The 18,538-nt window shown below is 32.4% G+C and overlaps 1 protein-coding gene across 1 annotated transcript; it reads left to right on the forward strand.

Moving 5' to 3' along the window:
• Positions 1-1,676: 1,676 nt before the first annotated feature.
• On the forward strand, positions 1,677-18,335 carry LOC145390310 (thymidylate kinase-like). Its single transcript, XM_080265281.1, has 6 exons — positions 1,677-1,809; positions 1,883-1,979; positions 2,063-2,165; positions 2,288-2,476; positions 2,991-3,094; positions 18,278-18,335. Exons 1-6 carry the CDS (start codon positions 1,677-1,679, stop codon positions 18,333-18,335), a joined length of 684 nt encoding a protein of 227 aa, XP_080121407.1.
• The last annotated feature ends 203 nt before the right edge of the window (positions 18,336-18,538 follow it).

Here is an 18,538-nt window from a genome sequence, read left to right on the forward strand (position 1 = left end):
GAAGGCTTCATTATATCCACCCAGCCATTTAGAAATTCCTGCAGAGTTATTTGTATCAGGAGAATATTTCCGGCAGTTCCCTAATTTACTACCCATTCCTCCCATCTCCAAAAAAATTATATTAAGTAAAGGTTATTTTCTTTCGCGAATAACACAAGATTTTTTATTTAATGAGAAGGATGTCGTTGAAGGCGGTGTTCAGGTATTGCAAAATAACAATAATCCGACAGAATTATACGCGTTTATTAAAGCGCGTGATGATAAACAGGTTCCCGATGTGAGGGAAATGGGTTGGGTACTTGAATACGATAATAAATATAGACAAGTATTTTCCCTTCAAAAGGCTGTATATTGTAATTTAGACCACGAAATATTTATCCTTAATTGCACCTTGGAAGAATATTTAAAGAACACTTCTTTGGTTTCGGGAAAGGTATTTGCATATCTCACTAGAGATGCAATTGGTATTGGGAAAAGGGGCGATTTTAAATGGCGTGAGACTTCTGATCCACCACATATGGAATGGTTTATTGAGAATCCCTATATCGGTCTCTCCCTCCAAAAAGGTATGGTAATAATCGGTAAAGAAATTCATCCTGATACTTGTTCAAAATCATTATTCTCCGGCGCTTTTCCAGAAAATGGTACAAACGAATCCAATTTTTGCCTGTTGAAAATGGATGATGATCATAAAATTATAAGAAGATACAATCTCGACTATATCAAGGATAATAGTCTGGAAATTAAAAAGGCTTCGATATATACAGAGAAGACTCATATTTTTACTTTTTCTAATCCCCGAGAAATTGAAAATACATATGTACCACATTTTTCAGAATTTGAAAATAATTTATATTATCTTAAAAAGTTATATCATTACGGGATTCCGACAGACACATGTTCTTTTTATAACATTACGGTTTATAAACCTCAAAAGAGACAGCCATTTACACCATCCAGTGAAGGATATCATCAGATAAATGATGAATTTTTTTTACAGGGAAACACTAGTAGTAACGATAATATTTTAATAACATGGTTTACACAAGATTTGGAAGAAGCCTATTTCCAATATTTTTCAGTCTAAATATTCTCAAATATCAATATGGCGGTGAATATCCGTTGAAAATTAAACAAACGGCTATGGGAAAAAATTGGATAGCATTTCTGACTGATGTCACCGTTGATTCTGCATCTCATTACTTCATCAATATATCTACCGGGCTTTTGATGGGTCAGACAATAAGAGCCTATCCGATTCGTCCCTTACTTATGAAAGAGAATAATAAAGACAATATCTATTATGATTCTTTGCAAACTAGGATTAATAACCCCAATAATTCTGGTGAAGATCCACATTACATTTTAGTTGGAATTGATAAAATATCTGGAATACAGAAATATATTAAAAATGTACGTTTGAGGTCGAAAAGTAATGAAGTGGAGTTAATACCTAGTCTCAACCAAACAGATTTCATATCTTTACCCAAAAGACTTAAAAATTTAAAATATATGTTGTTAGGCTTTTTAGATTATATTCATTATTTTCATCCTATAAACCCTAATAATAGAGAAAAAATAATATCGCAATATAAGGAAGGGCAGCAACGTGTTTTTCAGAATAATCTTGTGGCTATAAAAAGGGAGTACTCGGACAGGTATCAAGATTTGAAAAGATGGAGGGGAAGAGGAGAGGAGCACTGATTGTTGTCGAGGGTTGTGATAGAACAGGCAAAAGTACACAGGCCAAGAAGTTAGTGGATTATTTATCAAAAACCGGAAGATATTCTATTCTTCTGCACTTTCCTGGTAAGTGAGTTTGAAAAAAAAAAAAGATAGATGAACCCTTGCTGAACTAAAGAGTTATGGTATATGATTACAGAATGCAGCACCCGTATCGGCGACATCATCCACGGCTACTTGAACAAATATTATAACTTCGACGATAGAGCTGTTCACCTTCTCTTTTCTGCCAATAGGTTAGTTAACTGGTAAATTTTTGCTAGTAATTTTTATCTAAAAAAAAATGTCTTTTATTTATATATATATTTTTTTCTTTTAGGTGGGAATTCTTGCCTTTAATACAATCTCACATCCAGAAGGGGGTTAATGTTATCATCGATCGTTACGCATTCTCTGGGGTCGCCTTCTCTGCCGCTAAAAAGGTTAGCTATTTTTTTTATGCAATAGTCAGAAATTATTTCTAGATTGATGACTCTAGTCTGAGAAATTAAGATTCAAATGTTTTGGTTGAATTTTATTTGTAAATCTATATATTTTTTTACAGGGGATGAATTTACAATGGTGTAAAAATAGTGATTCCGGACTACCACGACCTGATCTTGTCCTCTTTCTGGACTTAACTCCTGCTCAGGCTGAGAAGAGAGATGGTTATGGCACCGAACGTTATGAGGTTGAAGAGTTCCAAGACAGAGTTAGAGAAAACTATTTACAACTAGTTGATGATAATTGGATGGTAAGTTTAAAAATTAAAATATTGTTAATAAATTTAATTTTTGAAAATATCTATTAACCCTTTAGCGGGCAAATGGCTATATCAGGTTATTATCAATAAAGTTGGTTTTTGAATATTTTATATTTTAGACAGTAGACTTTTCTGGGAATCATAAATTCCTTTCAATCCTTTAGCGGGCAAGTGGCTATATCGGATTGTTATCAATAAAGTCGGTTTTCGAATATTTTATATTTCGCATCCTTTAGCGGGCAAGTGGCTATATTAGGTTATTGTCAATAAAGTTGGTTTTTGAAAAAAAAAAATTTATATATTACTATAGATCATTAATACACAGTAGACTTTTTTTGATCGTAAATGCCTTTCAACCCTTTAGCGGGCGATTTTTTTTATTTTAATCAAAAAGACTCTAGACACATTCGTAAACAAGGTTTTGGGAGACACTAAATTGCATTTATGACAAAGGTGTAGTCGTATGATCATATGGTCATATATAACACTGTTATTTCTCCAACAGGTTATAGACGCCAGCAGAAGCATTGAAGAGGTGCATAAGGTTCTCTGTGCTGCTGTGGTAAAGACTGTGGATAGTGTAGATGATAATGAGTTGGAAACTTTATGGTAAAAAAAAATAAATAAATGAAAAAACAAAATATTACTTTTAATCAACCTTTATATTTTATTCAAAAAAAAAATTTCTGGATCTGGGAAGTCTGGTGTATCATTCTTATTCATATTTCTCTCATTCCTGACCTATCTATCTAGTTGGTAATTGCTTGTGGCAGGCTTGGACACAATAAAATTCATAAATAACAAAAAAAAAAAATTTATTATGGACAAAGTGAGACCTGGGCAGTGAAGGAGGAAGATATTCGCCGGCTCAGACGTACAGAAATGACAATGATTAGGTGGATGTGCAGTGCGTCCCTGCGTCCAAAGCCTGGAGGGGCCGGGTTTATGATGGAAGAGTTGTGAGGTAGGATGGGACTGGAGTGTATTGATGTTGTGATGAGGAGAGATAGATTGAGGTAGTTTGGACATGTAGAGAGGATGGGGGATGATAATTGGGTGAGGAAGGTGAGAAGTGTTAATATTTGGGTGGGGTTATGAGGGGTAGACCGAGAAAGACATGGGACGAGGTCATTCATTGACTTCACCTCTCTCAAAGACCATCACTTTACCAAAACCCTCTAGAATCATAGGACTTACATTCTATGTTCTGTCACCATCAGATCCCTTTAGAATTATAGGATGTTAAAAATGGTAACTGCACTGGATTCAGTCATACGAGGTGCTATCCAAAATTTTCAGGACAGGGATCATGACTCCTAAATGGATTGTAGTAGCGCGATTCGCCTCTAGATGGCAGTACACTCAACCCTGGATTTCCCGGACTAACAGGGGGGGAGACCAGTCTGGGAATCACAAAAGTCCGGCCCCACATTCCTGGACTATTACCATCCTTTGTCCGAATTCTCCAATACTGTCCGGCAATTATTCCGATATTCTAAAGCATTCTGGTATGTAGGCTACATATACCAACATAACTAACATACACAGTGCATAAAATAATAACAGTGACACAATAACAATAATAATAACTGACACAATAGCAGTACAGTATTTTGCTTTAAAAAAAATACAAATTGAAGATTTTTCTTTGCACCCTAAAGTTCCAAGAGAAAACCGTGTTTGGTTTATATGATTTATAATCAAGTGTAGGTTATTATTGAAAATATTTTATTCAAAAATATTTTTTCTGGATCTGGGAAGTCTGGTGTATCATTCTTATTCATATTTCTCTCATTCCTGACTAGTTGGTAATTGCTTGTCTACTAAAGGGTTAAAGGGTAATAATACATATGTTCGAGAGATTAATATATTTTTGTAAAATAATATATCAGAAAATAGTTTTTAGTCTAACTTTCTTAAATATCATTTCTCCATTTCAGAATTAAAAAAAAATACAAATTGAAGATTTTTCTTGGCACCCTAAAGTTCCAAGAGAAAACCGTGTTTGCTTTATATGATTTATAATCAAGTGTAGGTTATTATTGAAAATATTTTATTCAAAATTTTTTTTTCTGGATCTGGGAAGTCTGGTGTATCATTCCTATTCATATTTCTCTCATTCCTATGGAACACGTCGAAAGTCTGCCACAGATGCAAGGGACCTCTGAATATCGTAGGGTTTAATAAGAAAGATGATGAGGGGAAGAAGAAGGAGGTGGTGTACCTTCGGGGTCTACGTCGTTGCTCTGCTAAGAGTGATACTACCTACAACGACAAAGTCCCCCAGCACAAAAACATTCTCCAAACTTCCAGCTCCATCCCAGCACCAGCAACAACAACTACTTTTTGTCCAATCGGTGGAGCCTTTATGGATAGAGACTGTAATGCGGCAGCCAATATTGCTCAAAAACTCTTTCTAGCGGCGGCATCCGTGCATTTATGACAAACGTGTAGTCGTATGACTATATAGTCATATATAATTCCAACCCTTGCTGTGGTTGGCTGCCCGCTAAAGGGTTAGTTGGTAGGGTATTCTAGTACGCATTTCACCATTTCCAAAACATCTTCCAAATGCACTAAATAAAAAATTTCCAGGAGCGATATTTATTTTACTGAGACGAACTACATCAGTTTTCTTAAAATCAAGAAGATATGAGAAAAGCTTTGGGTCAATGTATACAACCGATCTAGAAAAATCTACTACGGCTATCTTGGAATAATTATCTCCAAGTGCTTTAATATACACTATAATAATTAACATTATACATATAATGAATAAAAAAAGAGATGAATTAAACATATTTCTTAAATATAGATTATAGATATTTTTAATTTTCTAAATAAATAATTTATAAGTAAAATGCAAAAGGTTAAAGAAAAATTTATTTCTTTAGCAGAAGATGTGCCTAAAGCCACAGAGGTAATTTTATCCCTTTCAAAAGAGGGTTACATAAACAAACCATTTTCCTCTTCATTACAATTTAAATATGTACAACGAGAGCGACCCCAAGCTCCCGCTCCTGAGGCCGGTTTTATGGGGAATGTTAGAAATTTCCTTTTTGGTCAACAACCACCTCCTCAGGAGCCACCACCTCAGTTTGAGACTGTGGTAGTTGTGGATGAAGATGAAGAAGAGGATGGTATTTATTCGCTGATTGACTTCAGTGAAATAGAATCATTAATTATGAGTAAAAATTTGGTTCAACATATACAAAATTTATTTGGAGCATTAGAATTATACTTATGTAGATTAGTGCAAAATAAAAAAATTATTCCTTTACCAGATAAATTAGAAGAAAAAAGAATAAAAAATATAAAAAGGGAATGGTCAGTTACTAAAAAAAGTTTAAATATTTTACTTTATAATATTGAGTATCAAGCTTTGGAGGCGAAAAAAGAAAAGAAATACATGTCGTTCTTAATTTTTTTAATTATGGCAACTTATGTAAATTCTTTTATAGATTTAATAAATTATAAATTATCCCCATCAACCGCTAATGATAATATAAAGGATAGAATACAAGTAGAAATAGAACCAGAAGATAATAATATCACGATTGTAAAACGATTTCTGAAAACTGTCATGAGAGCCTCAGAATCTACAAATCACGAATTGTCGATATTTCTAAACACCTACTATTTACCCATGTTAAAACTGATTTATAAAAATGAAGATAAACAGATGACATTAGATGAAAATAATCAAGGATCACCTTACTATTATTTACCAGAAAGGTTTGATGAAATATACTTCAAACGAAAATTAAAGGAAAACACTATATTATTAACAAACGATACTTCTCAACAAGTAATTAACTTTAAGAAAATAATAAACTCTGTAAGAGCAGACAATGATCAAGATTCCCTAGAAAAAATTGAAGCAATTTTATGGAGTAGAACTTCTGGTTTCATTGATAATAATGTTTTAGTTTCATCAATAATAACAGATTATTTAAATAAAAGTGATTGTATTCGCGATTTTGATGACGATAATGTTAATGATGATGATGATGAAAATTTATTTCATGATATTGAGTATTTCTATAATTATATAGCCAGCCCCATTAATACATATACGAGACTTAAGAAGAAGAAACAAAAATCAAAATTATATCCATATAGATTGGTATATACTCATAACTGTAATTATTGGATGCCACGTGAACTAATATTTATGGTTAAATTGGCAGCGGGAAAAAATGTCGTGCCGGATTCTAAATCTGGACAAGAAAAGAATCTTTCTGAAAGATATACTTAAAGAACAAAATATTAATGTAAAAAAGATTATAATGAAATATATATTATACTTATTGAGTATATTTAGACACGGTGGTACCAACGCTATGATATTTTTGAAAGAAGAATTAAATTTGAGTGACCGGTCTATAGAAACATTAGAATCTGATTTTTCTAATATGGAAAAAGTTTTAAATGATGTTGATACTAATACTATTATTATTAGTAATTTTTTGAAAAGGATTTTAGACCGGCGTGAGTATTCTGACATCCATAATGATATTTTTGATGAAGATTTGATAAATATTTATAATTATAATAATCTTATAGAAAAATTAAATGATTCTCCATGGAGAGATGATATCATCTTTGACGAAGAGCTAAAATGTTCTAGATTTCTAGGTAACTATTCAAAAATTATGGCTTCCATAGCCTATAAATTTATTCAGGCAAGTACTACTATCACTCAATCCAATCAACGTTTATTTAGCATCAAATTAGAAGAAAGAGAAAATATTTAAAAAATTCTAGACACTATGATTGTAATAGTATCGGATTTTACAAAACAGTTAATAGTTGGATCTCAACTAGTATTCACATTACCGTTGACATTAATGAGTTTTGGAAAATTTTTAGAGATAACTCCCTTAGATCTTTCCAGATATTCTACTGAAGATTTAGATTTATATAATATAACATCGATTCAAGAATCCCCCCAAGAAGAGTTTGGAGTTATTCCCGGTAGTAGAGAGGTCGATTTCATACCTAGCGAATTGTCTATATTATCTGTTTTTAGTCCTAAGAATCAATGCCTTATGGGATCTCTTTTGAAAGCTAAAAGGATGAACGCGATGCAAAATATCACAAACTTTTCTGGTAATACTCTACTTATGGAAAAATCGTTCATTCAAAACTTTACAAATGATCCTTCTCGTTTTATAAATTTATTTGAGGGATTATCAGTTAGGAATCAATTGATTAATAAAAAGGACAATGAGTATCCGACTCAGATTCTTGGTTATATTCACAAGTATGCCTATAATTATATTCATGAATCAACCCATTTAAATATTGATATGGAAAAGGTAGAGAAGTTAACACCTTGGAATTTTAGGAAAACGAAGTTGGATAACGGTTTTACATTTTCTGGAAAGAAAGATCAAAATCTTATTGACCTAATGATTGAAAAAATATTTAATAATACGAAAAATCAATTAGAACGCATGCAAAACCTTCTTCATGATTTATGTTCTTTAGGTTATGAAATGGCCATTTTAGTGTTTAAAAATGATGATAATGTTGGAAAGAGAGAATTGGCAAGACAATTGATTACAAATATAGGAAAAATCCCTAATTTTATGATTGATGATTACGATTATGATGAATATGAAGATGAGAATAGCACTTTTATTAAGCGAAAGAGATTGAAGAATCATTTATCTTTTTTTCCCAGAGATAAGAAAAAAATATCCACAAGAGCAATTACAGAAGAATATCTTTCTGATCTGATTAATAGAATAGATTTAGTTGAAACTCATTTAGCGAGTCATAATTTAATAATGGGTAAAAATTATAAAGATTATATGAGATATCTTAGGAGATCCCTCGATTATGAGGTGAATAATTTTAAAGATTGGCCTTGTCTTTATACTCTGAAATTTTTGTTACAAATTAAAGCATCCAATATTGATCAGAGATGTAATGTCCTAATAGAAAAATTTTTGGCCTTACTAGGAGACAAAATATGTATGAACACTTACCTAATTTCTCCCTTCTATAGTGAAGATACGATTATTTCTATACTAGGGAAAAACCTTATCCAGATTCCAAATCTCATAAAAGGCAGACTTTTATTAAATGGAGGTCCAAAGTCATGTTGGGAAAAAAAATACAGAAAATTCATATCAAAGATGGATACGATAACTGATATCGTTAATAGAGAGAGAAATCAACTTGCTGTTCATCCCGCCGGTGATAACTTTATAATCCCCTCTCAAATAAATCCCGATAAATTTTTAAGACGATTTCTTCAGGGGAGTGAATATCAGGTTTATAATACTATTTCTGCTCCAATTAGTAGCAGCAGTAGTAGCAGTAGTAGTGGTGATGAAAATGATGACAATGTTGAAAATGAAAAGATTAAAACAAATATAGAATCATATAATATACTTTTTGATCATTTATACAATGGGATAAATAATAGTAGAAGAAATATAAAAGAACCAAGTTTAGATAATTTAATCAATCTATCTATTGTTTGTAAAAGTGATGGCGAAAAAATTCTGAATATCGTCTCTCCTGATCGAGTGAAATGGGGTAAGGATAACCTTATTCCTTTTTATAGTGATATTATTGATTATAAATTTTGTTATGATCAAGATCCTGTTTCTTATTTAGATTTTTTACTTATATTAGCCTTTAATTATAACATATCATACACTCAGAATATGAAAAAAAGGATGGAAAATCTTCTTCAAAGAAAAGAAAGGTTATTTGAAATTTTAAAAGAAATTCAAGAAGAAATTGAACATGGTGAAGGTCGAAGGGTACCATCATTTGACACTCTACTCAAAGCGCGTTTAAAGTTTACCGAAAGCATATGTGATATGGTTTCACCAACTGCATTTGTAGATACGGTGGAATAATAATACAAGTGGAATAATCTCTTGCCTCTTGCTTGCTAAGACTTTGAACTATACAAGGGAGGAAGTTTACAGAACAAGATCAAATCAGCGCCGTTAAATATTTTTGTGGTTCAGATACTGAGTTAACCAGTTTGGTTTTAAATAAGGGTAAAGTGCTTTCATCTCCTCCTATGATTGATTATGAAGAGAACGAAATCATTAACAATATCAAAAGAAGAGTAATGAATGTCAGTACGGAAATTCCCTCTATTCCCTTTAGTGGAGCTATGGACTTATCTAGTGAACACTCACTTCCTGATAACTATATGTTAAATAATCCCTACCAGGGAGTAAATGAAAAGGTAGAAATGTTTTTACAAAATCATCAAAATTTAATGGATGAGAGATTATTACCTTTATTTAATCCTGAACATCCTATTATTAATAATATTATTTCACCTCATTCTTTCATCTTAGAATGTTAAATATAATATTATTATAGATTTAAAAGAATTAAATGATATGAGAGAAGCTGATCCATTAAAAGAGAAGATAGAATATGATAAAATTTTAAAAAAAATATATGAGGAATCCACCAGGAGTACTAATATTTTTCAAACCATTTCAGAAATAGTTAATAAAGAAAATTTAATAAGCTATTTATCTATTATTAGGATAAATTTCATGGGATTACAGACATTGAAGTATTTTGAGAACTACCTCTCAAATAGACTATCAAAAATTAAAAAATATGAAAATTTCTATAATGAGAATCCTAAAATATTAGAATTTATATGGAAACAAAATAACATTGGAGGTGCTTGGGAGGAATGGTGGAACAAATTAAAAGATCAGAATTTCTCTCATTTGGAAGGGTCCTTAAAGGATGTCATTAGTTATACCGAGTATATTAAGCAGAATCTTGATAAATGTTACCAAAATTTATTAAACCATTTTCAACAACATGAAAGTCTCAAATTATTGAAAGAAATTCTTTTGGAAAACACCATCCAAAGAGCTATGCAATATGGGTTAGATGGTACTACCTTTAGCGTAAACGTTTCCCCAAAATATTCCGAAACGTTAATTGAGAATTTAAATAATTTCGTAAATGATATAATATACAGGAATGATATATCCTCGAGGTCGACCAATAAATCCCCCCTTTTTCTATCTTTCCTCCTCGCCTCAGAACATTACAGTAGAGAGCCAAAGCAAAGCATCGACTCTCCTTTAAATCTCTCAGTTTAGGGTGGAAAATGTTGAATTTTCAACCGCATCTTCGTTAATGGAATTAAAAAGTTTATTTTGTTATACTAATCATAATAGTCGTAATTTATTGGATAATATATCTAAAAAGGAGGGGGAGGAAGAGGAAAAGAAGGAGGAAGAGGAGGATGGTGACCAAGGAAACCAGATAGATACCTCAGATTATTTAGATACAAGATTACTGGATGATCAACTGGAAAATATTGATAATCACATTAATAAAATAAAAAATATAAATTGCTCTTCTGAATCTTTCTTAGGAGATTTCAATATAATTATTGATATAGATATGTTTATGAACGAATTAGAAAGAATTATTTTATCCATATCGGAACCGTATAATCTACCAAAGGATATTTTAATAGATTATCTAAAATTATTTGAAAAATTTGAAGAGAATAAATCCAGTTTAATCCAAAAAATAAATGAATTATATGAACGAACAATTCAAGAGTCTACGCAAACGGCTTCCAAAAAAATTAAAGAAAATAACATAAATATTGATATAGAATATAAAAAAAAAAAAAAGAAGAATTAGATCAGAGAAAGAGGGAAATTTTGAACCTAATAGAAAATAAAAAAACAGACCTTATAAAAATTACCAATATATCATCACAAGAAAAAATAAAAATTAATAAAGAAATAGAGAGATTGGAAGAAGAAAAAAACAATATCGAAGAAACGTATTTAAAATATAAGGAGGAAAGACAAAAAACAGAAAGAGAAACGGAGAGTGTTATATTGAATGTAAGAGATAATTATATTCATAAAAGTAAAGAAGAATTAGAAATCTATATAAAAATTGTAAAAAATAAGATGATGATACCAAACAAGGATATTTTAAATATACATGAGATGATAAGAGATATTGAAGAAAATAAAATGTTGAAAAAACAAAGAAAAATTTCCTCTTGCTTTTTAGAACCCTTGCACTATCTCTATCCCGAGATTTCAAAAGACATGGCGTCACCCAGCAAAATTATCTCCGGCCTTTGCGATGGATGTGTCAGTAAAGTATTTGGTCTGGAAACTCGTGTTCAGAAAACGAAAAACGAATTTGACTTTGCAGATGTTGTGGGTTTGAAGGAACCCGGAGAATTTCTGAGGTCTCTCATTCAGCACTGTAAACACGACAGCAATAACAGCGAGCTTCTCCTTCATCAGGTACCAAATTCCAGAATCACAAATTTAACCTTTGACATGAAACAAACAGTTTTGGTTTATAAACCGCATTTAAAAATGATTAAACAAGGAACTATTCTCCTACCAACTTCAGAACTTTTACACTGTCGTGGAGAAGATTTTTTAGAATTTCGTAAATTAATTGCCAAATCTTTTGATACCAATACTTACAACAACGTAAATCAACTCAATACATTGACGGCTTCTCTAGCCAGACTCGAACCGAATAGAGATTATTTATTTTTTACTTGTAAGGATGAGAATTCCAGTTTTGCAAGTGTCAGGGACGATATCCTAATGTTGAGGAAGAACAATGAAGAACAAATTGTCGACATCACCCAAAAGAGGAGATTAGGTGAGATTATTAGAAAGAGAGAAGATAATAGGAGTAATTATTCCCAATTAAATACTGATGTCACTTTAATCTGTTATCCCAACTGCAATCTCAATACTTCTTTAACACCTACCTTTATCAATCAACAACTTTCTAATATTAACAAAAAATTATTCAGAAATCAAAAAATGAGAATAGAGGAGACCGCATCCACCTTCTCTCAGTCTCTTCAAAAAGCCCTTAACTCCCTCACAGGAGGAAATAGAAAAGTCGATCCTATTGTAGTAGGTATAATTCAAAATGAAACGACAAAGGCCATCAAAAGGTACATGGGTTTAGCCGACTGTAGTAAAGAATCGACGCATTTGAAGCAATTCAATATATGGACCTCAAAACCGTGCTCTATAATGGAAAAAATTACCAAAAAGTCATTAAATACAATGAGATTTAATCTAGATAATACAACCCCCCAATACCAACTGACTAAATATCTCGAGAAAACGGTCCATAAACGTAAAGATGAAGATGATGAGGGAGGGGTACCACTCGGAATCTTTGTCGGAGGAGCCGTCAATACATTAATGATCGATTCTCTATCATCCTCTTCAACGGGAAAAGCGAAAAACCCCTTCTCTTCTTTAAATTTAAACCTGGAAAAGGTAAAAAATCATATCGATGACTTGGGTAAAAAATACCTTATCAATTATGACGAAAAAGAACCACATCTTAAGAGGTTTCTAAATCATTTTAGTAATACAGATGCCCTTGCATCTTACTGCAAGATAGGATGTGGAAGTTTATTAGATAATTTTATCTTATCAACAAGAGAGATTTTTTATTGTCCTAATGATGAACCCAAGTTTTCTTCTCTGTTTAAGAAAACTAATGGCGAAATTTCCAATTACGACAGACTGAAAAGGGATGTAATTAACAGACTCACCCACACTCCTTTTCTCTCTCAGTTTATGATTGCCTATAAGTTAGAAGAGATTTCTGGCCAAACTTTTCCTCGAAATATTAATCAGTTGGTTAGAGAAAAATTGGGCTCATCAGACAGAATGAGTGTTTTCGAGAAGAGAAACGAATTTCTCTGTCTCTGTCATGCCCTTGTTGTGGAAGATCACTATAAAGAGATTGCCCAAGATAGAGTCTTGGGAACTCAGTATCTGGTCAAACAACTGAAATGTTGCACTAACATTCCAAAAGATATACCTCATATGCTCACTAACTTTATCTTGTTATCACAGGGAATTGTGAATAGAGATTGCAAGATTCAGACAAATTCTGCCCTCTGCGATTCTCTCCTAATCTCGGTGAGTGACAAACAGTCACTTGCAAGGAACATAGGACGTTTCGAAAAAATCTATGCCAAACCTCTCGATATTCTCCGGTTAATTTCCGGCAGAGTTAAATGTTCCTGTCCGTTCGTCTACCACCACGAGGAAAGGGAGGCAGCGATTTCTACTCGTACGAGAGTTATCGCCGATAAGGATATAAGGGAGTACGGGCCTTACATATCTCAAAAGATAATAGCATTTCACGATTTTTTAAGAGTCTCTTCCATGGTGGATAAAGAGATGTCTCCAATATCTATTAAGAAATATATGACTACCTTACTCAACTGCGGCTATGGGAGATCTTATATCAAGTGTTTTGTACCTCAGAGAGCAACTTTAGATTCTCTATTGTATTCCCCCGCGGGGGTTAATCTATCATCCATTGTGACAGAGCATGAGCCCCTCACATCGCTCACTTGCTTTCATCATCCCTTCTGTGCCTCCGACTACAAGGCTACCGTAGCTGCCGTGCTTAACATGCGGGGTTTGGATGCATCCACCAACTCCATCGAGCCGTCCACCCTTATCTTTAAGGGATGTCTTAATCCTAACCTTTTAAAGACATGTAACGAAATCTACTCGGAATTTCTGAGACTCCAAAATAAAATCATGATCGACCTTCAAGAGGAGATGAAAGGGAGTGAATTTATAGATATTCTAGGTGAGGACGCATTGAAAAAGATGACTAGTATGAACGAAAATCTTAAAACAATTATTGAACAATATTATACTGAAAATGATAGTTTTGTGGAGAAAATGTTGAGAGTTAAAGGTCAGAACTACATTCATCATTTAACCAAACCAAAAGGTACTCTGGATGAACTGATCGAGAAAGCAGCAGATGATTTCCATCTGAAGGAGGCTCGCATCGATTCGGATAATAACTCACAACTAAAAAATTTGGTAAAAAATGTATTTGCATTGGTTAAGGATAATGTCGATGAAGAGACTCTTCAAAAAATCATGAAAGATATGAGCGAAAATGCGATGGTCACGGAAGAAGAAGAAGAAGAAGACCCATTTATTGGTGAATATGGTAACATTACAGTTAAACAGGTGAACGATTTCTGTTCAAGATTTACCGTTTTTGTAAGTATTTTGGAGAATAGCATCATTCCCTTTTTCAAAAAGAGAAAAAGTGAAATTAAAGAGATAATTCATTATGGAAATGCTATAACACACCTAGAGCTTTTCCTGAGATTTGGTCTCTCAAATTCGAGATCGTTTGATTTATCACATCTGGGTGCGAAAAAGAAAATGACAGTAGACGATTCTTGTATTTTCAGAATCCTACACCCCTTAATTATTTTCGTCTATAACCAAGCAGTTACGGCTATTATACTTCGAGAGATAGAATTTAGAAATTATCTCATCGAAAAACATAAATCTCTGGCCGAGTTTATTGCTCATCCCGATACTACAATTATTACCGAAAATGCTGAGTACATAATAGGCAAGGGGGGTTCAGGAAATCTTGGACTTCCTCTATCCACATTAATACAGTCACTAAGCGCACTATACTCCATCAATCTAGATGGTGACCATCATCTTCTTTCCTCCCTCCTTCCAAATGAAGAACTTAATGGGGAATCTGCCGTGCATTCAAATAAGACTCCGATTCTAACTATACCAAAACAAGCTAAATTGTTGGTATCTATGCCAACTATGGCTTCTGGACTAGTTGTAAATTCCCAGTTCCAGAAAAAGTTAGAGGAGGGAGTGGTGTACCTATGGTCAGATGGTATTGCGCCCACACTTCAAACCTTATCGCACACAGACGCTACAATACATCGCATGAGTATTAAAGTGGAAAAATCACCTCTTTTCGCCTCCTTTGAAAACAGTTTAGATATGAGTACCCCCTCGAGAAGAGAAGGGGTTTATTGCAATGAAAAAGAAATTTTTTATTGACGATTTAATCAGAAAAGATAATAATCTTAACGGGTTAAGCCACAATATTTCTGAATGTCCTCGCTAAATCTTCTACTCCTAAAAGTAGAAAGTTTCAAAGCTTCATTAGCGATTCTTATGAAACTTTGGGAGACAGAAAAAAAAATCGAGGATCGAGACAATAAATCCTTGGTTTTGGTCAAAAAAAATGAAACAAGAGGTTGAACGGATCAATGAATATTACACTCAGTATCAGAAATGGAATTATAATATCTCTGGATCTACCTTTCGGTCTCTGGCTCCCTCTTCTACATCTATAGAATCCCTATACCGTCCAGAAGATAACTTCTTCTCAACTTTCCTTCTTTATCCCCTTGATATTGAATCGACTAGCTTCAATTTTCCCCTCAGAGATAGTTTCCATTTTTCAAAAGATAACCCACAGAAAAATTCTTATGAAAGGAAAAAACTTATTGAAAAACTGAGTGATATATTTGGTAACAATAATTCAAATATAAAAACATTGCCAGCGTTTTTTTATTATTTATTAGACAGAAAATTCAAAAATTTTTACTAAAATATCTAGTAATGTACATTGATAGAAATAGTTCCAGCGTTTTAAATATAAGGAATAATAATAATTCTGCTCAGGATATAATGAATCTAAATTCTATCTATAGTTAAAAAAAAAAAAAAAATTTATTTAGAATCCAAATGTAAGTTTTTTTTCTTTCTGGATAATAAAATAAAAAAAATCTTAATTCTTTTGTTTTCTTCCACCCTTCATAATTGAGTATTTTTAGTTTATTTCAATAAAATAAATATTTTTAATGGTTGATGTTCATATCAAAAACTATGTCTCAGCATTCTTTTTTATGCCAAAAATTTAAAAATTATTTTATTCTGGAGGAAAATAGCCCTCTCCAAAATCGAATTATCCCCATTTTAATCAAATGTTTCAACATATTGACAAATAATGTAATATACAAAAATTTTATAATTATTTATTCTGAAAATGATATATATGTATATGAAACTCCTATAATGAAAAAAGGAAAAAATAATTTTAAAACTTTCAATGCATGGTATAGAGGGAAAATAACGGTAATGGACGAAACGGGACCACAATCAGCTATTAATTATATGAAGAGTCATGCAACAAGGGAAGAGGGTTGGTGTATAAATTTCTTCCTTATTCTACACGATAGCTCCATTTCCATAAAATTCGATGGTGTTTTGATTCAGAGCGAGGAAGAATTGTTTCATAAATTATCAAGATCCTTTATTTACAATAATGGATATTCTGAATATTTTTTGAATTTGTTAATTAATTTACTAAAGAAGACCCCAGGAAATATGTTATTAGCCAATCAATTAGACTACTTTTGATATTTATCTATACCTTTATTTTTGGAATGGTTCTTACACAACAAGAGAAATGCTCACAATACTGATAGGTGATATACTCAGAGCATTAATGGCGGATGTGAAAACTTTTGAAATAGGATTGAATATTTTATGGAAATTTATTTTTCCAGTATATTGTAATGATAATAATTTTCAGAATACTATTGGGGGGGGATATCTAAAAGACTATTTAATGCATTTCAAGGAAAATGATCCCTTAAAGATTCCTGTTACGTATCTCGCTTTAATCGATAGAGACACACAAGATCTTAAAACTGCATTCGTAGAGGGTCACCCTTCATTCTCCAATTATAGTTTCATAGACTTTTTTATAGATAAGGGGACGCTGCTCGAAAGTGGATCCACTTTCATATCGAATTTTTGTGAAGAATTATTAGACAGAGGTAATATAATGATTTCACTTATAGGAGATTTAAATATATTTGTTAAACTTTTTAGTCTCTATAAGCTCGAAAGTCCATTACACCCATTTGAAAGTTTATTCTTCCTGCTCACTAATATTCATAAACTAAAAGAGGAGAGAGATAAAACAAGTTTTTTATATATACAAGAAACTAACGATATAATCATTGATTTCGATTCAAGTAATCAATGGTATCTCTCAAAAATAGATAGAACAATCAGCACGTTATCTTTTCTTTTTCAGAATTATCCATTGGATTCTCAAGATTTTGGAATAATTGAACATGTTTTAAAAAATAAAAAAATGATTAATTTTCTCTTCGAATACGGAGAGATGTTACTGGAAGATAATCATAAATTAGACAGATTAAAAGAAATAATTTTCGGCGATGATGACATACTTATGAGTAAGAAAACTTTTCAAAATATTATAATTTATGAAACGAAAATACGACCTATTAAAAAACTGCTGTGTGAAGAAACCACTAGTCTTGTCAAGAATTCCGAGGAAATTTTCTCTTTGATTCAGGAAGAAGTTGATAGATATAATATAGAAAAATACAGATGTTGCTACTGTCTCAGAGAAGAATTCAGACTGGATGAGATCATCCCACTCCATTCGAGAACTTTTAACTTGGAAGCTCCTCTGTCTCGATCGATTTGTTCAGCCCGAATTTGCCACGAATGCATCCCCAAGTTTGCTATGGAGTATACAAAGAATTTTTTGTATCAGATTAATATCTCTTCTGTTTGCCTCATAAATAGTTTTCTGAAATGTGTTTTTTGTAAGAACAGTTGCATGGAGATTGATAACATAAATAAAATGATGCAGAGGTATCCTAAAAAAAGATTAATTTCTAATGAGAAATTTATTGGAATCTATCGTTTGTTATGGTTAGGACTCGTAGGATGTTTTAGAAAGATATGGAAATCTATTATATTTCCAGATAAAAACCCATCCAAAAATCATGATGCGGTTACCTTCTGTAAATACTGTTATGCAATGTCTGTTGGGTCATCCAACCATGAGCTGGTTGAGGAGCTTTTACGTGATGTACCACCTCCAGATGTTCTATATGAATATCAACAGGAACAAGAAGACGAAGAGGAACTACAAGATGAAGATTCAAAAACGAGGAGAATCTTAGCCCTACTCAATGGAAATAGATTTCATTGTCAGTCGTGTATTGAAACTGAACATTTATGGAGTATGACTATTGAAAGTAATTATCCAAATACTAGAAGGGTGTTTTGCCCGGGATGTGGATGGCCTTCACCCTTTAAAAATAAAGACTTTGGTTGGATGATCATAATATGCCCAGTGTGTAATGTTTGGTACTGTTGGATTTGT

Source organism: Coenobita brevimanus, unplaced genomic scaffold (genome assembly GCF_032717465.1).
Source record: "Coenobita brevimanus isolate Jiangsu-jjx unplaced genomic scaffold, ASM3271746v2 jjx.HiC_scaffold_475, whole genome shotgun sequence".
Classification (NCBI taxonomy): domain Eukaryota; kingdom Metazoa; phylum Arthropoda; class Malacostraca; order Decapoda; family Coenobitidae; genus Coenobita; species Coenobita brevimanus.

Excerpts from the sequence above, each read along its gene's own strand:
- LOC145390310 (XM_080265281.1), top strand. The coding sequence starts at position 1,677 with ATGGAGGGGAAGAGGAGAGGAGCACTGATTGTTGTCGAGGGTTGTGAT. Across the intron at positions 1,810-1,882 it reads TATTCTTCTGCACTTTCCTG|AATGCAGCACCCGTATCGGC; the intron begins GTAAGTGAGTTT and ends ATATGATTACAG. Across the intron at positions 3,095-18,277 it reads AATGAGTTGGAAACTTTATG|GAACAAGAAGACGAAGAGGA; the intron begins GTAAAAAAAAAT and ends GAATATCAACAG.